Raw genomic sequence first — 22,639 nt, forward strand, 5'->3', positions numbered from 1 at the left:
GGTGTCAGTGAGGAACAGCGTCACAAGGGCCACATACAGGCAAACAGAGGGCTGCATCTGACCTGTGGGTCATAGTGTGGAGACCACTGCTCTAAAGGGAAAGACCACCAAGCAATCAGCACATTACAATTAATCTCTATGCAAGACAGAGGTTGCTTGTCATCAATTCGCACTATCAATTGTCACAAGCTAAGAAATCCAGTTAAAGAAGTTGAGTTTGTTAGCCTACGTGTATTTTGCTTGCTCCTGGGTTGCATTGAGCTGCATTCTCACCCTATGTGCACCAAATTGGATTAAAACAAAAAAAAAAAACAGAATAAACAATCTGGAGTGTCAGAAAGATCTATTCAGTCTGTGCCTAACAGATCTATCAGGTATCTTAACAGCGCCTTTACATATTTATTAAAGGTTTATAATGTCATTACAGTATAAGAGTTTTCTAATAGTCATGGCAACTTGAATAATACTTTGTTCAGGACTTCATGAAGAAGTCATGCAACTGTAAATCTCCTTACAGTCCTATTGTCAGGGTTACCTGATCCGAGGCCGAAGTGCTGAGAGGGCTCCCCTTGCTGCTCAGTGCGGCACACCCCTGGAGATGGTACAAAAGGGTGTGGCGCCCCAAGTGGCACGGGTTACCAGCTGCAGGCAGGTAGGTAGAACCAGGAGCAATCCGAGAGCGAACTGGAACAGGCTGGAATCACAGCAGGGTATGAGTCTCTAGTAGCGGAAACCATGGTACCAGCCGAGGTCATGCACAGTAGACAACCAGAATAGCCGAGGTCTTGAAGCAAGCCGGGATCATACACAGTGGGTAACGGAAGCAAGGTCAGTGGGAGAAGCCAAAGGCCAAACCAGGAGCAGGAGATCAAACGTAATCAGGAACAAGCCAAGTCACAACAGGAAATCCAAACAGGAAACAGGAAGCACAGGAACACAAGAAGCTGAGAGATAATCCAGCAATGAGTCTGATCCTATGGCCACCTTTTATAGGCCATTTCCCTGACAGGCCAGCAGAGGGCTGTGTCAGTTGAGTCAGAAGCGTCCATTTCTATTACTGGCAATGTTGCCAGTTCTCCTATGGCCATTTCCCTGACAGGCCAGCAGAGGGCTTTGTCAGTTGAGTCAGGAGCGTCCATTTCTATTACTGGCAATGTTGCCAGTTCTCCTATGGCCATTTCCCTGACACTTATACATCTCAGTTGTATAAATAGTGATAGAACATAAGTACTTAGATTTACCTAGCAATGACTGAGTTTGACACACTGAGGTGTTCTTTAGTACTTAAGAAATAGGAGCCTGTGTAGGAGAATGGTAATATGGTGGAATGTAAGGCTGCATCCAGCCCTGGCATTGGATTAGCATATAACCACAGAGCAGGGTCCCTACTGAGGGAGGATATAGTTGGCAGTTTAGTGAGAAACAGGTCAAACAGATTGTCAAAGTATGAAAGGGAAAAAAAAAAGATTTAGGTAGGGAAGGTGTTTGTAGGTGTATCAGGGTAAGGAGCAGCCAGTGAATCCTTGCCAGGAGGCAGTGCAGTAAGGGCAAATCATGAGAATTAACAATTTTAAATGACCAATAGAGACCGATCAAAGTCTTTAGGTAGGTAGTGTTCTACTAATGGGGTCAAGGTACACTCAAATGTATGTAGGAATTTGGCCATTTTCATGTGGATCAAGACCAAAACCGTGCCATCTCATACTTAAACCTTGTAATTGTAAGGATAAAGGACCACTATGTCTTTGCCAGGGTTTGCTTATCTGGAGTAAATAGAAACCTCAGAATGCAAATTGTGTGTTTGTGCATTCTGATAGTTCAGGTTCAACAGTGCTTTCCTAGGGAATTTTCATAACACGCTAATCGTTACACACAGGTCCAGAACCTCTTGATCTTGAGGCATTCCCACCACATATGTAAGCAGCTGGCATCCCTGGAAACATTTTTCAGAGGCAGTGGGTATGAACTTTGCTAAGCGTTATGGAACCATGTACCCATTGCATTGCAATTTGTACATTTAATATGTTATACAACAAATATAAGATATCAGGACATGGCTCGCCATTGTAAGCTGTCCTAAACATTTGGAGAAAAAATAAAAATGTGTGTGCATCTTAAAAATCCTCATGATTGGTCCACCAATCCTGTAACTGGTCCAGCACCCAAGTGCAGATCTCCAGCACTGGTGATCATGGCATCTTAATTACAGATGGTATCTCAGATTTTAATGCTGCGATGTCTGCCTAGAATTGCCTTAGTGTTGTGAAATGTTTGTAGATGTGCATACAAAGAGGTACATCATTTTGACTCAGCTGTTAGTTTCATGTGTGAATAATCTCTTATAAGATCTGAACACAAGAGAAAAGTTCCCTGCACAGGAGGAAATGCAGTTTTTTTTTTCCATTTTATAGGCTTTATTCTTTTCCCTTCCAGAGAGAGCTTCAGACATTAGCAGGCAGTTTATGGTCTGATGTAAATGCTGTTGTTTTTCATTCTATGAGAAGAGAGCAGATTCAAAGGATACAACACCTCGTGATAGTGCACCAAAGCAACTGAGAAACAGGATGACGTTCTGTGTAAATTGCAGATTAAAATGCTAATTGCCCTTAACAGTGTTTAAACACATTTCAGAGTGATATGTGCGTAGAGGTGAGTACACTGAGACAGTTTTAGCATTGAGAAATATACATTACAGCCTTGATATGCAATACAATGCAAATGTTTTCGTTCATATCTAAAACCAGTGTTTTGTGTTCCTATGAAAAATGATCCTTAGCACGACATATCGTCTTATATTAGTGTAGTAATAAAGCATGCAGTACACAAAGCATAACTCTCATAATAAAAGCTCAAACAGAAATGGTTGTGGCCTTGCTCCAAGGTGCGCTGTCAATGTTCATTAATTTTCTCAGCAATGCACCTAAACTCTAATCAACAATATAAAATAATCTGGACTCTTTACAAGGAATCATGCTGTCTTACATGCTTTCATTGGCATACAGCTCTTTGCTCATACTGGCGTATGTGTCCAGCTGTTTAACACAATGGTATGCCTGAAATTGCAGGATACTAGTTTGTGTGTATGTAAAAGATCAGGCTGTTAGACTTTTGCAAACAGTATTTTAGATTTCTGAATGTTGTAATTGTTCATTCTGGTCTTGCTCTGTTGTGCAAGAACAACCTCCTGTGCTCTAAAGCGGTGCTTTAGAGTCTGATAAATTTTCCACTCTTACACCCTATAAGTATGGCGCTGACATGCCTTACCCACTCTTGTGGGTGTCCCTTCATGCGCATCACTACAGACCAACAACAAAAATAGGGTGCGTCAGCCTAGCGCCTACCTTAATAAACTCAATTTTAATGAAAAAAGCAAATACTATACTCACAAACGAATAAGGTCAACAAGCACATAAAAGAATCAAGACACAACGATTGCCAGATCCACAGCGCTTGACTAGTATCACGGGAAGACCCTTCAACGTCTAATATGACTTATACATTTCGAGGGGCAGCCCTCCTTCTCAAAGCCTAGAGCTTAAGCGGCTGATGTCTGGCTTATATAGTGTACTGCTACACAATGCAAGGAAAATAGGTCACATGATCACATTTCTTTATTCTTCATATATATATATACTATTTACATGTACTCTGTAAATATGTAGTTTTGAGGCTGCCTTGCATTATCTTTTTAATAGACTTTTCATAATCTATTTTTCTTTTTCTACACTTCAGAATTAATGGGAAGTTTCCTGTAGGGACAATTGCTTTCATTTTTTGCCACTAACTGGATGTGTAATAGGACAGTTATATCCACACCCAGGCCTCTCTTAAGCTGGCCATATACGGATCGAAATTCCGTGGGGATGGGCTGAATTTCAGTCAGTGTGTGGCTATCCCTGCTTGACAGAAGTCTGTGCCCAACAGGCTTTCTCTTCTGGCTAGTTTGGTGAAGATGCCCTGGAAGACAAAGAGGATCTTCTTCTGTACTTATGCCCTGATTTACTCTTTTTGGAGGCCTTTTGATGCCGTAACCTCTCTTGGTTTGGATCCAAGCTGCTACAGTGTGGTAAATGTGAGGGCGATCTGGACCATTTGGACAGGCGATTCTTCCGCTCCTGGCGACTTTGCAACTTGTCATGTCCTGCCCCCTTCTTATTTTTCTGAGCATGGGGCATTGACTTGACACCTCTTTGCAGGCATTTATCCTGTCTTGGGCTCTTCCCCCTGAAAAAAGACAGAGGGCTGCTCTCTTTTAATTAAAAAAAAAAAAACATATATATACCTTTAAAAGAAAAGGAGCAAGTAAAGAGAGCCAAAGGGAACCTATAACTTACTTACTCAGCGCTTGTGGGACAAAGAACAAGAAATTAGTGTTGTATACTACCAGAAAAGTGGTACCTCACTAATAGATCTACAGCAGCTGCTATACAAATGATTAATATTAGAAAAGGTGTATAGATAAAAACTAGAAAGTAATATATATATACACTAGCTAGTGTATATATATTACTTTCTAGTTTTTATCTATACACCTTTTCTAATATATATACCTTTCCATACAGTCTTCAGTGCTTAAAAGGCAGGCAGAAATCAATCAGGGCACCTGCAAAACAGAATGAGGCATCAGGACTTCCACAGACCGGAAGCCAAGCTCTGTTACAAACATAGTGTAGAACCACAGGCTTACCTGAGCAGCAGCAGAGTCTGTCAGGCTGGAGGCACAGGCAGCAGGGGAGACTGGCCAGCCCGAGATAAAGAGACACTAGAGGCAGGAAGAGGAGCAGGAGGACCGCCTCTAACACCGGGACACCCGCGAATCTGCAGGGAGTGTCCCAGTGGTTGCTATGCAACCTCGGATGCTGCTGAGCAGCCCCGCCTCCTCCATGCCACCCACCCGACAAGCTGCCTGGATTACTGGGAATACATGTGCGGCAGCTGCCGTGGAACTACAGGTGCCAGCCAGTGCAAGTAACCTTCAGCGGGCCAACACAAAAAACAGACAGCACTTTATACTATCAGACCATCCTCTGCCTATAGCAAGCAATTATTTATTTATTAATCTGCATCACAGCCAGTCCCAGCACCAAGGACACAAAGTGTTTGAAAAGGTGTCCAGAGCGAGCACGAAAAAGAACACTTGTTTAGGTAGACAGCCGCTCTCTATGGGCTAAGAAAAAGGTGGTCCTGGAGGGGTAAGAGAGGGCAAAGCTGACTCATGGTAGACTGACATGGGGAGGTCCAAGAAAATGACTATTGCTGCTTGTAGATTTATAAGTCTGACTTTGCAGGGGTTTTGTTAGATCGCTGCAGAGAGACCTCTGCATCCACAGGGAGAGCAAGGATCTTTCTGTACAGCATGATCGTGGGGACAGGCCTTTCTACATAGGTTCTGGCTGCAGATTTTTTTTTTTTTTTTTTTGATGTGTCTGGAATGCATTCAGTTGATTCATTTTATTTGTATTTTTTTTAATTTGTGCATTTTTTTTTTAAAATAAGTGATTTTTACGATTTGGAAGAGTATTTTATACAATGCCTCTGTTTCCATAGAGTATTGGTAATCCTATAGGAGGGTAGAAGAGAAATAGAAAAGAATAATAGAGATTGCTTGTTTCCTTCTAGAAATATTTCAGAATATTGCCTGATAATAAGTAGAAGCTGAATCAGCTTAGTCCAAATTTGAGCTGGTAAAGTAATGCTTCACTTGAATATATTTGTACCTTTCAGAAAAGGGGATCTGCGTAGTAAATCTCAATAGATTAAATGTTAGCTGTTTTCAAGAAAAGTAAGAGATAAGAGTAAGAAAGCTTTGTTAAAACCCCAATACACAGACATTGCGCTTCCTTTCCATTTAGTGATTATAGGAGCATACCCAAAACAAAAAATTGAATGCATTATGTGAAAGAGCTGCTAATAATAAGGCTGCATATAAAGGTCCCACCCCTGTACAGAGACTGCGGTTTTTAGCATCCTTTCATTCTTTCTCTCATCTTGCTGTGTAACCTTTTACATTGTGTACGCTGCCATTGCTGGCAAAAGGAAAGTACAAAATAATAGTTTTCTGTGGGATTGCAAGACAGGAAGTCATCTATGCTTTGGAAAAATTAGTCCCATTCATAAAACCTTAATTTTAATTATCTTAAATTTACCAACCATTCACATAATAGCATAGTGTATAATTCTGTGGAATCTCAGCAGCAGAAGCTGCCAGTGTTAGATGAATTTGTTGCTTCATTTACAGTATGTCAGCTATCCCCAACCCTTGGCAGCTTGTGAGCCACGCTGAAATGTAACAAATGAGGTTGCATCATCAAAATATCACTTTAGAATGCTGTTAATAATAGTGTCTCGCATTATAATAAAGTGATATAAAATCTGCATCTCTGCTTTACTTGTTCAGTGAGAATAAATAATGCAGCAGCTGTTCAGATAGACATTGAGATGCCAAGAAGACCAACACCAAGGAGTGTATTTATAGAAGAATTTGCATAGCTGTTCGTCCATCAAAACTGCATGTAAAATTGTTTTGTGCAAATGGGGCCAAATCAAACGTTTTGTGCTATATTTTCTGCAGATTGAAAATGTGTGACTGGAGAAAATACTGCATTATGGCCGATAGATGGCACTGGCTATCATTTTGTTTACTATCATAGGCAACCAGCTTACTCATCAGCTCCATCTAGTGGCATTAGTCTGGTATTTTCTGCATTCACACACTCGATTTGTCTCATTTGCACAGGTCAAGTTTATATACAGTTTTAAAGGACAAACAACTCTTTTAATTTATTTTTAAATACAATCCCAAGAGTTACTGATTATTGCATGTGACTGACACAACTAGTTGGCCACTGCTAATCTATGTGAAAGAAGGACTCAACTTAGACCAGCAGGCCCTATAATCTTTTTACTTTTTATGTAATGTTTAAGGACAGATTGTACATTTTTTGTATAGCACAGATATAGTCATGGTGTAGTCAAAAAGAGGAAAATCCCTTCTAGCGCTTAAGCGCGGGGGATCCGTGCCAGGTTAATATATATGACGATACTTATCGTCACTGGGAGTGAGGGACAGATATTTTGGGGAAGCTGAGAAAATAGTTTGGATAACTTCAAATGGGAGAGTAATATTTATCAACAATATCTCTCAAGAACTATGAAGATGTAATCCCACTTTACACTGTGAGACCTATAGCCTGTTGCCATGAAGTCTGTGACACCTAGATGTGTATTCCATGTATTTCAATTAAGGAGACACACAGACTGTCATTGGCAGTCTTGTCCTATTGTCTCTTTTGAGATGGAATATGTATTGTGTTAAAGTCTACCTGTCCCGTTGTTAAATGTTAATGAACCCACATTGTTCTATCCAGATGGCTAGATAATTAGTTCAGGTTAATTCTGTTTCTGTATACAATTTCATCTGCACATGATAATGTAATCATGCCAGCCCGGACCTGTGTGTGGTGATATGATCGGGAAGGGGGGGGGGGGGGGTTCCATGCTGTATATAGATTCTGTGTGACTGTTCAATAAAGGTGATTCTAGTACAAGCTAAGTGTCAGGCTAGCTTTGTATGGAGGGCAGCTGGAATACCTATATATGTTCATGACTGTAAGGAAGCCGTATACTGACGGAAGACCACAAATACAGTGTGGGTCGGAGGTTCCGTTACAATATCCATCATCTTACAGCAGACTCCCTAGTTCACTTCAATCTCTTTCATGTAATCGGGTAAGCTCCAGGCCCTGCTGCCCTAATAGGATCTGGAAAATCCAGAGAACTAAACAACAAGGATCAAGAAGGGCACACCAACCTTGTGCATTACCTTAAGTACCATTTATTGGATTAATAAACACAGGTAAATATACTAATAAACCACGCTTAGTGGTAAGCTCAAAGATATGAAAAGGAAAGCCAATTTTAGCCAGATATGCGACCATTAGCTCCAGGTTGACACATTCTAAGGGATTTCAGAGCTGAGGAAGAGAGTTTACCCTCAAAACATGTTGGCTTGTGTCTGCGCCATATGATATTGAATAGTTTGTCTGGAGCTATAGGTTGCACATCTTGCTAAAATTGACTTGCGTGTTTAGATCTATGAGCTTATCTCTTACCACTTGCTGACCGCATGACTCTTTTATACAGCGGCAAAACGGCTCTCCTGTGCCGGATCACGTCAAAGCTAGTGCTCTGGCTGTGATGTGATTAGACACAGCACAAGCCAATCAGCAGGTGCTGGCCAATGGATGACCATTGGCACCCACTGTTCTATGAGAAGGAAGGCAGGGCAGGGCTCTGCAAATGTAAACAATGCAGATCTCTGTCTTGTAAATGGGGATGTGGTGGTTTTTGTTTTCCTGCAAAGCAGGCAATAAAAAACGTTACATCCCTTAGTCAAAGCAGCACACAGTACATACATAAACACTGGTTAGGCACACATTTAACCCTTTGATCGCTCTAGATGTTAACCCTTCCCAGCCAGTGTCATTAGTACAGTGACAGTGTATACTTTTAGCACTGATCACGGTATTAGCGTCACTGGTTCCAACATAGTGTCAGACTGCCCACCATACTATCACAGCCCCGCTATAAGACGCTGATTGCCGCTAAAACAAATATAAAAAAAAAATAAAATTCCAGTATATAGACTATAGTTTGTAGACACTATAACGTTTGCGTAAACCAATCAATATACACTTATTGGGATTTTGACTTGGTTTTTACCAAAAATATGTAGCATAATACATATTGGTCTAAATTTATGAAGAAATTAAATTTTTAACATTGGATATGTTTTATAGCAGAAAGTAAAAAAAATATTTTTATAGCGCAAAAAAATAAAAAACCCAGTGGTGATCCAAACCACCAAAAGAAATCTCTAATTGTGGGGAAAAAAATGATAGAAATGTTGTTTGTGTACAGCGTTGAATGACCTCACATCTGTTAGTTAAAGTAACACAGTAACACAGCAGAAAATGGCCTGGTCAGGAAAGCGGGTAAATCTTCCGGAGGTCAATTGGCTTAGTGTGGTTAGTGAGTAAATTACATTTGTTTACTAATTTATTTACTGGTATCCTGGGTAATGCAAGAGGTTGGCACACCCTCCCTCCTTCTTGTTGTACAGATATAGCCATGATTTTACCAACTTGCATAAAGCTATTTCAGGCTTCGCAGCCCTCCTCAGTGCAAGATATGGCTTTAATGGCTCTATGGTGTAGGGATTGCGAGTCAAGGGGAACAGTACAGCCATTAAGGTTCTAGTGAGGCTGTGCAAAAGGCAACTGGAAATCCTATCTTTAAAGTACTGTGAGACCCAGCATTGCCTTCTTATGACAGAAGGTATTTACAGATCCTCACCAGCACAAAACCCCAAAACAAAGAGCTTAGTCGCTGCTTTATTTCGAAAGATTAACTAGAACTAGACGAGGTTGCGCTTCCCTACGCACCAAAAGGCCACTTAACTAAAACGTAATCTTTATTGCAAATCATTAAAGGTATGTAAATGCCCATAACGGGTATGCCTATAGGTTAGGTCAATGCCACTATATATGAACCAACGTTCTATCTCTATGTGGTAATATTAGCATCTACCAAGTTTGAAACTTCTCTTGATATATACCTAGTGTATAGACAATATGAGGGTTATTATATCCTCTTACATTCAATATAAAGGCTTCAGGCTGTTTAGAGGATATATAAACTCAAGGTCTACTCACCAACACTAACCAGTATAAAGAGATGGGGGTACATCTGTCTCTCCTTCCATCTATTGGCCACATATAAAAAGAGATGAACATAAAAAGAGAAAGTATACTAGTAAATCCTGTCTTACTAAAGATGTGGGCTATTTGTCTTCCACCCTTTGTAATTATCTATCTCTCAGATATGTAATATGGGTACACTCATCCGCATGGACACAAATAACCACTGATAAATGAGCCCCATATATCACCATATCCACAAAAAAGCTTCTCTGATAATCAAGACTACATTGACACAAGGCATATCTCACCCCACAAAAATGAAAAAAGGGGGGACATTCCGAAGGCTATAGGAAAATACATTTGCTATTTAGATTACTAGTTACAGTATGTGAGAGAATCTATCACTTACCTTTTGGAACAGATTTTATAGTGGGAATTCTATGAACCAACTCAATATCCTGCTGCCTCACTAGACCATACAGTGACACCACTGGTGTGTAGGGTAAAGTATTGTGAGTCTGTCTAACACATGCAGACATCAATACAGACCATAGGGTATAGAATACGAGTTCTTTATGCTACAGGCCTTTTGCAGCCTGACAGAATGTGTTTAATAATGTGGAAGACACATATCACATGGGACTAAGCAAGGCAGATAGAACATCTGTCCCTGGATCCAAGTGATAAAAAGAGGTTTGCCCAGAAGTGTTTCATAAATACAATTGTGCCACTGTTACAGATTTGCAGTGTTGCAATGCCAGATTGTCAGATGGAACAGATTGCCAACTAATGAAGCCAATGTAGCACATTTGCAAGAATACAGAAATCTAAATGAAGTAAGAGATGCAAGTCATTACTGACTGCTTACCAGCTTTATATGACTCTGGTAACTGCTAAAATGTACATGTTAATATGAGGGCTGTATTTCTTTATTCACTTGCCTTATTATCAGACATCCAACATGCAACATAGGACTGTATGCTTCGGAATCTGTAGTTCATATTCGGGAGGTTGCTGTTGGGTTAGCTGCGATGATTTGTGGAATGACAGCTGGCATGCCGTTTTGTTTGGTGGCAGGCAGTGTCTGCAAAACTGATTTCAGAATTAAAGCACACAAATTGGAGAGACCAACTATGGATACATTTGTTTCTTTAAATGCGCTCTAATATGGTTAATGCATAGAGTTGAGTACACTGGTGATGTATATGTGTTAGAAAAGGTCTTGTTTTATTTGGCATTATATGTATAAAATTAAATAAGTGCGCAGGATCAGTAATGTGAATATCTGCAACCTTCGAACCAAATGGTGATAAAAATGTGTAGAAAAGAAATCAGGTGCGCTAAAATTCACTGGTGTCACAAATCAGGAAAAGGTGTGACACTATAATGAGTGTCCCCCATATACCTGTGATGTGATTCCAAAATTGATGTGCACTTAAACGGGTGTACAGTAAATACTATACACCCTGGTGGATATACTTGGGTGTGTTATGGTGAATAGGTGATGATAAATGGATAATGTGATACCAACATAAACCAACAAAGTGCACAAGTAATTCAAAGAAAAAGTGTCCAATATTTCAATGGTTGCCACCTCAGTGTATAGTCCATATACATATAAAAGTGCATAAACTCCCAATCGTCCCCTCACAGGCTAAAGTAAAGTCCACTCTGTGGGTTCCTCTAGATCCGTGGGGTGCAGATGGGTTCCACCACCTTTGTGGGGATTAGCCCCTTACCATAGAGAAAAGAGGTTAAGGACGGATAATAAGCCCAGTAGTGTCTTGGGAATTCAGGGAGGTCACCGTGAAATAATCAGATAGTAAGTGTGGCCTCTTACCAGATTGCTCAAACCAAAAGGCGACTGTCTTACTGATCTTTCGGTGTCTCAACCCAATCCCGGTCCACTCTTGTTCTGGGTGTTACTCTCCGCACAGGTGAGGGCTTCCACGTGTATCTCACAGAAACAGAATCAGACCATAGCGCAGTACCTTTGACAATTTATTAAAACAAAAGTATCCAGTGCACTTACAGTTAGATGTTAACTAATGAACACAGGAAACCGATACCGATATTGGAGAGGCCGTGGCCGCCTGCAGTGCGGTCCTCGGCAACTTGCGATGACGATGCGGCACTCCTCTGTGACGCGTTTCCACTAAACAGTCGTCTACGGAAATAGGAGTAAGCCAGCACCGCCATCATCCGCCCTTAAATATCCTGATATGTGCCGAACTTCCGGTTATGTATGTCTTTCCCAGTGCAAACAGGAAGTGACTTCACACTCGGGTCTGCCTAGGAGACTTCCTGTCTTTGAAGATTTGGCATTATAGTTTTGCATGGTTGCTACCCTCAGTCACATTCTGACTTTTTATATATTTTGGGACTCCAAGGCCCAAGATATGTCCTTCAACACACACACACACACACTTAAAACGCATTAACCAGCAACAAGTGAAAGTATTTAGTGACCTAATCATCCTTGGTGCTGGTCCATGGCCTGCTGGGGAAAGGGTTGCACGACGGGGGATGCACAGCAAGTAGGGGAGCCAACACAACCTGCACTGCCACTCTCCAACCACCAGAGGGCACCCGTTGTTCTTCTACTGGCGCCATTACTCTCTTCTCCATCTGTGGCTGGGGGCAGAATCTCATTGAGCACTGGTGAGGCTAGTGATGTAGCTATTTTAAACTGCTCCATAGAGGGTTGGTTGGAGTGTTCCATAAAGGGCTGGTAGGAGTGTACTTCCTAAAGCCTGTGCTGGATAGTATTGTCTTTATCGGATTTGTGCATCACTGTTTACAATCAAACTTACAAGGCAGGTTTGAATCTGATTGGTGTCTGTAAGGAACTTCTTAGTACTTGCATTTATGTACTTATTTACATCAGGTTTTCTTTATGTGAGGACCCACAGGGAAGGTGTTTCAGCATGACCAGCATGTGTGTTTTTGGATTGTCAGACTGCAAAATGTTAGTGGAGTGGGTGGGTGGATGTACTACAACAACGTCTGGGTGAAAAAGTGAACTACCCAGCAGGTAGACTGCGTTACCTGTAACCATCTCATTTAATTCTCAAGTACAGCTATACATCTCTAATAAATGTGACATATGCATCAACTCTGCATATTAATGGTATCTCTAAAAAGTATAAATATTGAATATAAGGAGGTGCAAGCACCTAGTGCATTACCCTTAGACACCTTTAAATTGTTTTATTAAAATGCCAAAAACATATTCATAAACATGAGGTGCAGAAATCGCATAAAATGAGTGCACCTCCATGTGGAAAGGACATGTCCCTATAGTAGGACCTCTGACATGTTTTGGGAGGCATGCTCGGAGCTCTGAGGAAGGAAGCGTACCTCCCGAAACGCATCAGAGCTGTTCAAGGGTAAAAGGTGTTAAAGATGTCCAAGGGTAATGCATGAGGCGCTTGATCCTTCGTTCTTTTCGATATTTGTAGTCTTTGAAGTTTCCCCATCTGAGGAGAGCGGCACGCCTATTATTCCCATTGGAGTGAGCGCTTGGGTCATTCAGTTATCTCTGAAAAGTGCCTTACCTTGTATGTTTTAAAAAATGCATTTTCAATCTATATCCAGCGCTTCCTCCATCTGGATGTAAAGTGTGTGGAAGTTTATTCTGGATTTCATCTTGCATTCCTGATTCTGGTTGTGGAAATGACATTGCATTCTTGGTACCATTTCCTCATAGTAGGGTGTAAATTGACTATAGTAATTAAATATAATGAGATGATCATTGTGTTTTTGGCAGTGTTGTGGAAGGAAAAGGCATTCTATTAGGGGAGTGCTTTGCTGAAAGCACCATTTCAGACTGTAGTCCCAAAGACTTTAGTGGGTGCAATCTATGATTACTGACTATTCGGGAGGAGTAGTGTGGTCACTACATGGAAGATAGTGATAACAGAATGATATTTGAAGTATTTTTCTTTTTTTTTATAAAGCGAATACAGTTTTTCATATGCACAGATACTAAAATCGGTTTTGAATGACATTGCTGTATTAGATAGTGTTTATAAAAATTTTCCTACAGTTCCAATTCCACTTACAGTTTTCACTAGGATGTATCTTCAACCGCTCTGGTTATTTCAAAGCCAAATGACGGTGCAGCTCTCCCTTAATGGATTCAACATAATGTATAAAAAATAAAAATATCAGTTCAGCTGTCTTATTACTGCCTTTTGGAGAGGGAGTAAGAGGCCAGCCACAGAGGGCCAGTCCTACCGATGGAGAATAAATACCAGGCACAAGAAACAAACGGGTGCCTTTCTAAAACTCAAATACTAGCTATGGGTGGATTAGACCTTTATGTAGATGCACACCATGAAAATAATATTTTTATATTCTTGACAGTATTAGACAATTTGCCTATGTACTGAATAGTTAGTTATGCAGGAATGTAAAACTGTATTCTGTATTTCTCCTGCTGTACATTCTACGATGTTATAGCAATCAATTTCACATTAAAACTAGTCAGGATATGACAACTTGATTTCTACTGCGTGAGGCACGGTGCTGCTTCCCTGTGGAGATTTAACCTGATAAAAGCATTTATGGCACATAAAAGCTTGTCTAATGAATTAGCAATCAGGAATTGTATTTTAGGTTGTGTTAACTTTTTGGGGCCTCTGACAACTGTGGTAGGTACAGGCGGTGCACACTGATGCCATGCTGTAGGCACTTTAGTTTCCTTGTTTATTACAGAAAACAAAGTCAGTTTGTACAAAGACCTCTATTAATCATAGAGGTAACTTTATGTGCACTGTATTCACACTGAAGAAAACATAGCTACCCCTTAGAACAGACAGCATCATTTACCAGGGGTGCCAATTCATTCATTTACCAATATGTGCTACTATCCAATTTTAAAGCTGAACCCTAGGTAAACAGCTAAATACACACATGGAATACAAATGTAAGAACTGATTTACCTGCCAAAAGCATTGTATTTGTCCACTCCTGCAATTATCACAGCTCTGCTCCTTTGCAGTGTCCTGTCTAGCAGTAGAGGGACCTAACCTTTTTCTGCTTCAGTTTCATTTTTGTTTTCATGTCTCCTCCTCCATCCTGAGACCAGGCAGGTAAACAAAAAGGAGCACACTGATGAGCTAATATCTATCATTCTTCTCTCTCTGCCCATCAGCATGCTTATTGCACTATAGCACACCGGACTGGCTTCTTGTACTGCTTTTCCCTCCCCGTCTCTGATCTCTGCTGTATAGTTACATTGTTACTTTATGGTAGGATAAAAAAAAAAGTCCATCTAGTTCAACCAATAGATAAAAAATAAAGAAACTGGATAAATTAGTAGACATTCAGCCGTGTGCATGGCTGAATGTCCGGTTTCTGTTGAAGGGGCATGACTGAAAAAGGTCTCAGCCAATGTGTTCTGGTAGGGGGGGGGGGTCTCCCTGTCAGAATAACATTGCATAGTTAGTACAGGGGCTACTCCCAAACTCTTCTGTTATTTTTTGTTTTTCGTCCAGCCTGCTGAATTGAACAAAAAAAAAAAAAAATAGTGTATACTAGGCGTAAGGCCTATTTTACCACGGGTGTACTTAAAGCGGACTTTCAGTCATTTTTTTATCTTTCCATCTATTAAATCTTCTGCCCTTGTTGTTTTAACGTTGGATAGTAAAACCTTTTTTTTCTGCCAGTAAACACCTTATACAGCCCACTTCCTCTTTCCTGTCTGGTAATTAGCCAAGGCTAATGCCATCATGCACAGCTCTCTCTCTAACTCTTGTGAGAGTTTGTCAGCAAGGGGGCGGGAGGACAGGACAGGAGAGTGGAGGAGGGATGAGTCAAAGTAGAGATAAGGAGAGCTGCAGAGCTGGAGGGGGCTGGATAAGGGCGGAGATAACAGGAGACTGTAGAGATCCATATGTATTCATTGAAAGAGGAGAAACGTGCAGGCAAGCAGCGGTGTGAGTTTGTCTGCCAAATGTGTATGTGTGTCTGTATATATATATGTGTGTGTGTCTGTATAAATCCAGGAAGTGAACAGGCAGCGGCTTCAACTCCCCACAGTTAAAATGCCTGCAGCCAGATTTAGTGGAGGGAGAATTCTGCAGAATATTTGGCAAGTACAGAATCAGAGCATTTATAAAATAATATGCAAAGTGGTTGGAGGGAAGCTTCAGAATGGAAAATATGTTTTTATTGCAAATTATGTGAGCAGACTGTAGTTCCTCTTTAAAGTGTTACTAAACCCAGGACCCTGCATTCACTATATCTGGTCTCCCACAGTACACAGAACATAAAAATGCAATTATTTTAGTATATATAAACTGCTAAATACCTTTTCTCATCAGTAGTATATAGCAGTCTTGTGACTTCTATCAGTGCCTGGTTAAAGCTTGTAGGAGGAGTTTTCATACTGCTCTGGCTGTCCTATCAGGATGCAAGACCCCTGACCCTTTGTCTGAATAGTACTGATTGGCCCTGTGCTGATCACAGGCACTCTCCCAAGAAAAAAAAAAACTCTCTAGCAATACACACCAAACTAAGAATGTGCAGCCTGACTCCATTTACTCTGTCTTATCTGGACATGTTTTGGGGGCAATGCAAGAAGAGGAGGATCTATGCATACAGGATCAAATAGCCTTTTTAGACAATGCAGAGGATTAACCCCTTAGGTTCCACAGTGAGTCCAACAAGCATGCTTTACTGCATAAACTGACTGATTTTACTGTTGTGGGTTTAGTAACTCTTTAAGCACACACCTGTATGAGGGCCGTATTTTGCCTACTTGAGATGCACAGATGTTCCGTTCATGTCATTTGGGACGCAGCACCTCCACAGGCACAGCCACTGCTTCCAATTTGACACCCTTGTGGGTGTGGGCACGTGCCCCCAAACTCACAGTGCCTGTGTTTAGGGACACGTAGCAATGAACAAGGCCTTAAAGTGGTTTTCCAAATGAAACAGAAATCCTCATCTGTCTGTGACTTCCAGTAACCTGGGTGATCTCCCTACTGCTGTAGCTAGTATTATATGTTATTCATTTTGGTAGAGAATCCTTTTTGAGAACTTGTGGGGGAGCTGTGTCTAAAAGCTTGATTATTTATTCTGGAAATCATATTTTATGCTGCATTATCTCTTTCTGACCCAGATAAATTGTCAGTTTATGGTTTAGTTTATATGTTGATAAAAATAATACTCTTGTATCATGTTCTAGTATATCAGGACCACAATAGATAGAATTTAATTTGCAAACATTAATGACCTTGCCAGAGACTGGAAGTGGTGTTTATCTGTTTTGAGTCATTTGGATTAAGTTGTTGGAGCATCTTCCCTCCTAATACAATTGCATGTCATAGGATCACAGCTGGAAGGAACTGGAGGCAGGTGATCTAGCCAGGCATAATTAGCTTTTCACTTTCTATCCTGGTGACTAAGCATTCTGTCCCATGTACAATCACCAAGCACAGTTCTAAGTGTTGTATTGATGGTATTTATTTTACAGAACCCCAGCTGAAAGGAATTGTGACAAGGTTATTCAGCCAGCAGGGATACTTCCTGCAGATGCACCCAGATGGCACCATTGATGGGACCAAGGACGAAAACAGCGACTACAGTAAGGAAAATCACCCTTTTCATTTCAATTATAAATCATGCTTAATGCCTGTTGAGTCTCCTATCAGGGACTTCATTTGCCTTCAGAAACAAATGACTTATAGAACAGCTGTTCACTGCAGTATTTAACTTGTTCAGAACCACAATATTATATGTCTATTTCTACACCTTCTGTGTGTATATAGATGGGCTTCTTGCAATAGACGAGAGAGGTAGAAATGTCCAGTCAGACAGTACCATTTATTAGAGGTGTTGTCCAAAAAAAAATAATACACAAATTATTTTAAAATGTTTTTCTCATGCTATGGCAATACGTCATGTAATTTGATTACAAAATGGAAGAAGGCAATGTATAATATAGTATGTAAGTCAGTATTGGGGGTAATGAGTTACAAAGTAACTGATTACAGTAACTACATTACTTTTTTTGGTAACGAAGTAATGTAATTAGTTACAATACTAATATTGGTAACTACACTACTTTACTAGGCTATAGGAGGTAACTACACTACTTTATTAGGCTATAGAAACACGCTTTCCTGCGTTACCCAAGCTGTGCGATACAATCGTTATTTCGAAGAATAGAGAGGGATGAAGTTTATGACTTTTTGTTGCACTTTATGTTTTATTCTGTTTTTTCAGGTTTTGTTCTCATGTTTCCCAAAGCCTGTGTTTATACAATAAACTCTATGCAGAAAGAGTGTCATGTATCTTCTTCTACACGGTCAGTTAAGAAAGAGAAGAGTAAAGTAATAAGTAGTGAAGTTACTTTTCAAATGCAGTAACTAGTAAAGTAATCTCATTACAATTTACAGAAGTAACTAGTAACTAGTTAAATTTTTTGAGTAGCTACCCCAACACTGATGTGAGTGTATTCTATTATTGCGGAAAAAAACAAAAAACTAAAAATCAAAAAGCATATGGTTTTATGATACCTACAGCCCAAAAAAATCAGGAATGGACAGCAAAGTATGGGAAACCTTTTTATTCAGCATATTCAGAAAGATTGTAAGCAGTGTTGGTAACCAAGCTTTGAAAAGGAATTCTTGTCTTCACTTTTAGTTAGCAGGTAGAATTTAGGCCTCATGCTCACTTGCCATGTTGCCCCTGCATGTTTTTTTTTAATGCCTGGAAGGTACAGGCATAGCCTGCAGCTTGGCAATATCTATGACAGACTGAAATACTCTGCGGTTGGATGCTGTACTGAGTGGTACTCATGTATGCCCGAAATGCAAGTATTCTGTATTTGAGGTATATGGCCCTGATAGCATAAGCCACAAAACGCCACTCAGGACACTGTCCACCCACATCCAACTGCAGACTACTTTAGCATGCCATACATTTTGACAGGCTGCAGGCAGTGGGGCTGGACACTGTATTCGCGCCTCCGTGGCGCACAAAAAAAATGACATTTGGCAATAAACACCCAGGGTATATGTAAAAAGGCCTAAAGAGGGATCACTTTGATGCAGTTGGTCAGCTTAAACATGTATTGCAGTATATGTAAACTCAATATCCCTGTTTTTCATTGAATCGTTTGCTGGAAAGGGTGTAGCAGTGTGCAGAGGGTCCATCCAGAATTTGTAGTGTTACTATGTGGTCACACCACTTTAGCACCTGATAGTTCATATATGAATAAGCTATTGGGATTTGAGCACAGGTATATCTTTTCTTTCTTACATGTAGATTTAGACTGTTGCTTTCTGAATGAAAGGTTGCAAAAGTTTTCTTTTTTAAGTGTTAATATATGGTTGATAAGGTTCAATAGGATTGAGCTGCAACAGCTGTAAATATTCTGGTAACCTATATGCCATTTATTTATATCTCCTATTATAATTACTGACTGCATATCATTTTAAAACATAAAAGTGCAGCGCTAAATCAGTGAACAAATGTATGAACAAATATAAATTTAAATTCATATAACCAATGTATAAAGGTTCATAAGTGAGTCCAAACGGTATGCAGAAATTAAGTAGTGCTTCAAATTCATAAGTGAAGAAAAGTTGTGTAAAATCCCCACAGCAAGAGTAGAAAGTGAATGCGCTCACCGGAGGGTATGGACCCAGAATACCTTATAGTATGTGGGTCATACAAGCTGGTAGATGGTATAATTCCCAAGCGGTGGCTGGAACCCTCGATGTTAAGAAGAGGTGGCCAGAACGTCTCATGTAGGAACTTGCAGGTCTCTCACAGTGATACATGGAGGAACAAACCAGACAAAGCCGACAGTGTAAAACTGCTTAAACTTTTATTTTGCATAAAAAGTCAAAGACACACTTACAAGTATCCAATGCAAATGAGCAGGGAAATATACAGAGATCGATGGCATTCATAACAATCCTAACGCATTTCCTCTAATAAGACATCATCATAGGAAGCTGCCATGATGGCGGCTGGATACTTGTAAGAGTGTCTTTGACTTTTTATGCAAAATAAAACCTCTTCTTAACATCGAGGGTAATTATACCATCTACCAGCTTGTATGGCCCACATACTATAAGGTATTCTGGGTCCATACCCTCCGGTGAGCGCATTCACTTTCTACTCTTGGTGTGGGGATTTTACACAACTTTTCTTCACTTATGAAATATTTTCAGTTACGGTTATGGTTAGTGCGGTTGATTTATATTGTTTCACTTCGACTGCATATCATTGCATGTCCGAAATTCCAAAAAAAAACAAGTGCTTAGGAACACTCATCCAGAGTGTAATGTCACTGCACTTATTGTAGAGGTTACAATTATATACCACTGTACCAAAATGTTCATGAACAGTTTATTGTAGAATCAGACAAAACGTTCTTTATACAAATCCATTTGATTAAAACACACAACAGCCACAAGTGTGCATGGTATACCATAGGCTTCATAGAAAGCCTATGGTGTGAAATGACATTCAAGAAGAGTAGCTTACTTGGCCCCAAACTGAAGATGGTGGGATGCCGGTACTGGCGTGGAGAGGCCATACTTGTAACTTCAAAATGAAGATGGGAGTACCGGCTCGCCACCATCTTCAGTGTGGGGCCAAGTAAGCTACTCTTGGCTGTTGTGTGTTTTAAACATATGGATTTGTATAAAGACCATGTTGCCTGATTCTACAATAAATTGTTTTATGGGTTCATAATCATTGTGGTACAGTGGTATATAAAAACGGAACCTATACAATAAGTGCCGTAACAATACACTCTGGATGAGTACTCCCAAGTGCTTGTTTATTAGGAATTTTGGATCAAGACTTGTTTCATATCACTACTGGTGCTTTTTCTTTACAGCTGCTGGGCTGATACAAGCAATAAAGACTATTGTAAGATATGTACTGTTTTGGTTTGGCGCCTGAATTTTTTGTTTTATGATATATCCTAGCATGTGCTGCCATAGAGCACCAATCTGTATGGGCTCACCTGCAGCTGAAATTCTTATCTTTTATTCATTAAATTTATTATGACAACAAAATACATATAGTAAGCCAATCTGATTTTCAACATGGACACTTGCAAATATTGTAGTTGCTCATGGTGTCCAGTGCTGTCTCTCACAACCCCCAAATCTCTTAAGGTGCGAGATGTGTGATGTATCCCAGGAGGTTGCAGGTGGGGGGTAGAAGGGGTTGTAGTCACAGACCCAGCAAATGTCATCCTTGCAAAGGTGATGACTAACATAGTAGGAACAAGTACCTTATGGAAACAGTACTTTTCACCCAATATATTGTGGGGGGGGGGGGGGGGGGCAGAATATGCAATCTATCAAGAGAAAGTAAAGGTCCATTTTTAAGCTTCAGACCTCGACAAAATATAGGGTAGCTTTATTAGGCATAATGTGCAATAAAAATAAATCTTTGTATAAGAATATTATTTTTATTTTCTTTTTATTTGATTCAGCCCTTTTCAATCTAATCCCTGTGGGTCTACGGGTGGTTGCAATACAAGGCGTAAAGGCGGGACTCTACGCGGCCATGAATGGTGAAGGTTTTCTCTTCAGCTCAGTAAGTCTGGTGTGCTCTTTATTAAAATGTCAGTCTAAAGTGAGCAGGACTTGTACAATATTCTAAATAAATATACAGTATTGCTGCTAGTTTAGATTTTCATGAGATTACTGAACAGAAAGTCAGCTAAGTACTGGAAAATATTGGTCCACACTATATCACCTAAACTTGTGTATTTCTCCATTATTAGTATTAAGTCTTTTGCATAAACCAAACTGTAATATATGGCCCGTGGCCCTTTCAAGTCAATAAACCTTATTTATTTTCAAATCAATATTTCTTGTTTCTAAAGACACTCCTCTGTATAGCATAGTACTCATAGCTGAGCAAAAAGCAAATGGGGTATGAGTATTCAAAATGGGATTATTGAAACATGAAATGGCTGGTTATGGACCAGTAACTTTAGCATTTATGGAGAACCGCCCAGGTGGGGAATGTGGCATGAGGCTTACGTTGTAATATCTTTTACCACTGTGTTCTTTGCATTCCTTGTCCAGCTAAATGAGCAAGTGTTGAGCAAGCTTTTCTACTTGGTCTACTTCCCCAATATTAGGCCCTGTTCATACCAAATGCTTCATCACATGTGTGCTGTATTTTGAAATGCAGCAAAATTCAACTTTAGCAGGTTTCTTTTGTATTTTTATAGGCAACAAATGTTCTGCTAAAACTTTTTACACAGATTTGATCTGGTATATTAGCAGTGTTACAATTATCTAGTGTGAGGGGCCACATAGGTATTAGTCAATTTTTAAATCTAATACAGTGGTCTCCAAACTTTGGCCCAGGGGCCCCATGCAGCACTCTGCTTGCCTTTATCCAGCTCTTGGGGCACTTTTTCTCGCATTGACACAAGACATTATTCCCCCCACTGACACAACAAAGGAGTACAATTCCTCCCAATCACACCAACTTTTGGCCCTTCCAAAGTCTGAAGGACAGTAAACTGGCCATTTGCTTAGAAAGTTTGGAGACCCCTGATCTAGTGGATGAAATCTAAATACATCTGAAGAAAATCTAACTGGTTTGTGGCCTGTTTAGGTTAGTGTATATTTGGTCATGTTTAATATATTCTGATAAATTAGGAACAGTGTAGTGTGCATCCTGCGCAAAGTAAATGATACTACAAAATAGTAAGAGTCCAGCACACATAAAATATAGGAACTAACTTTAGAATTATTTTAAACAATTTTAACATTAGATTCTAAAGAAGTTTTAACACAGCTCCTTTAATTTATCAAAATAGATGTAACAGCACCTACTAATCATCTCACACTTATGTCATATAGCTTATTATAAACATCGATCAGCTTAGCGTTTTCATAGCAAAGTTCTTTGCACTTAAAAACTGTAACATTTAAGTG

General features: G+C 40.0%; 1 protein-coding gene across 3 annotated transcripts in view; it reads left to right on the forward strand.

Annotated features, from left to right (window-relative positions):
• The window catches only part of FGF12 (fibroblast growth factor 12), a 701,986-nt gene that overhangs the window by 481,689 nt on the left and 197,658 nt on the right, over nucleotides 1–22,639 (forward strand). For all 3 annotated transcript variants that reach the window (XM_082252032.1, XM_082252031.1, XM_082252030.1), the window contains 2 exons: nucleotides 17,185–17,295; nucleotides 21,175–21,278. In XM_082252032.1, the coding sequence (XP_082108158.1) occupies nucleotides 17,185–17,295; nucleotides 21,175–21,278 (215 nt within the window). The remainder of the gene's footprint in view (nucleotides 1–17,184; nucleotides 17,296–21,174; nucleotides 21,279–22,639) is intronic.

The sequence above is a fragment of the Pelophylax lessonae genome (genome assembly GCF_965119305.1).
Source record: "Pelophylax lessonae genome assembly, chromosome: 3".
NCBI classification, from domain to species: Eukaryota; Metazoa; Chordata; class Amphibia; order Anura; family Ranidae; genus Pelophylax; species Pelophylax lessonae.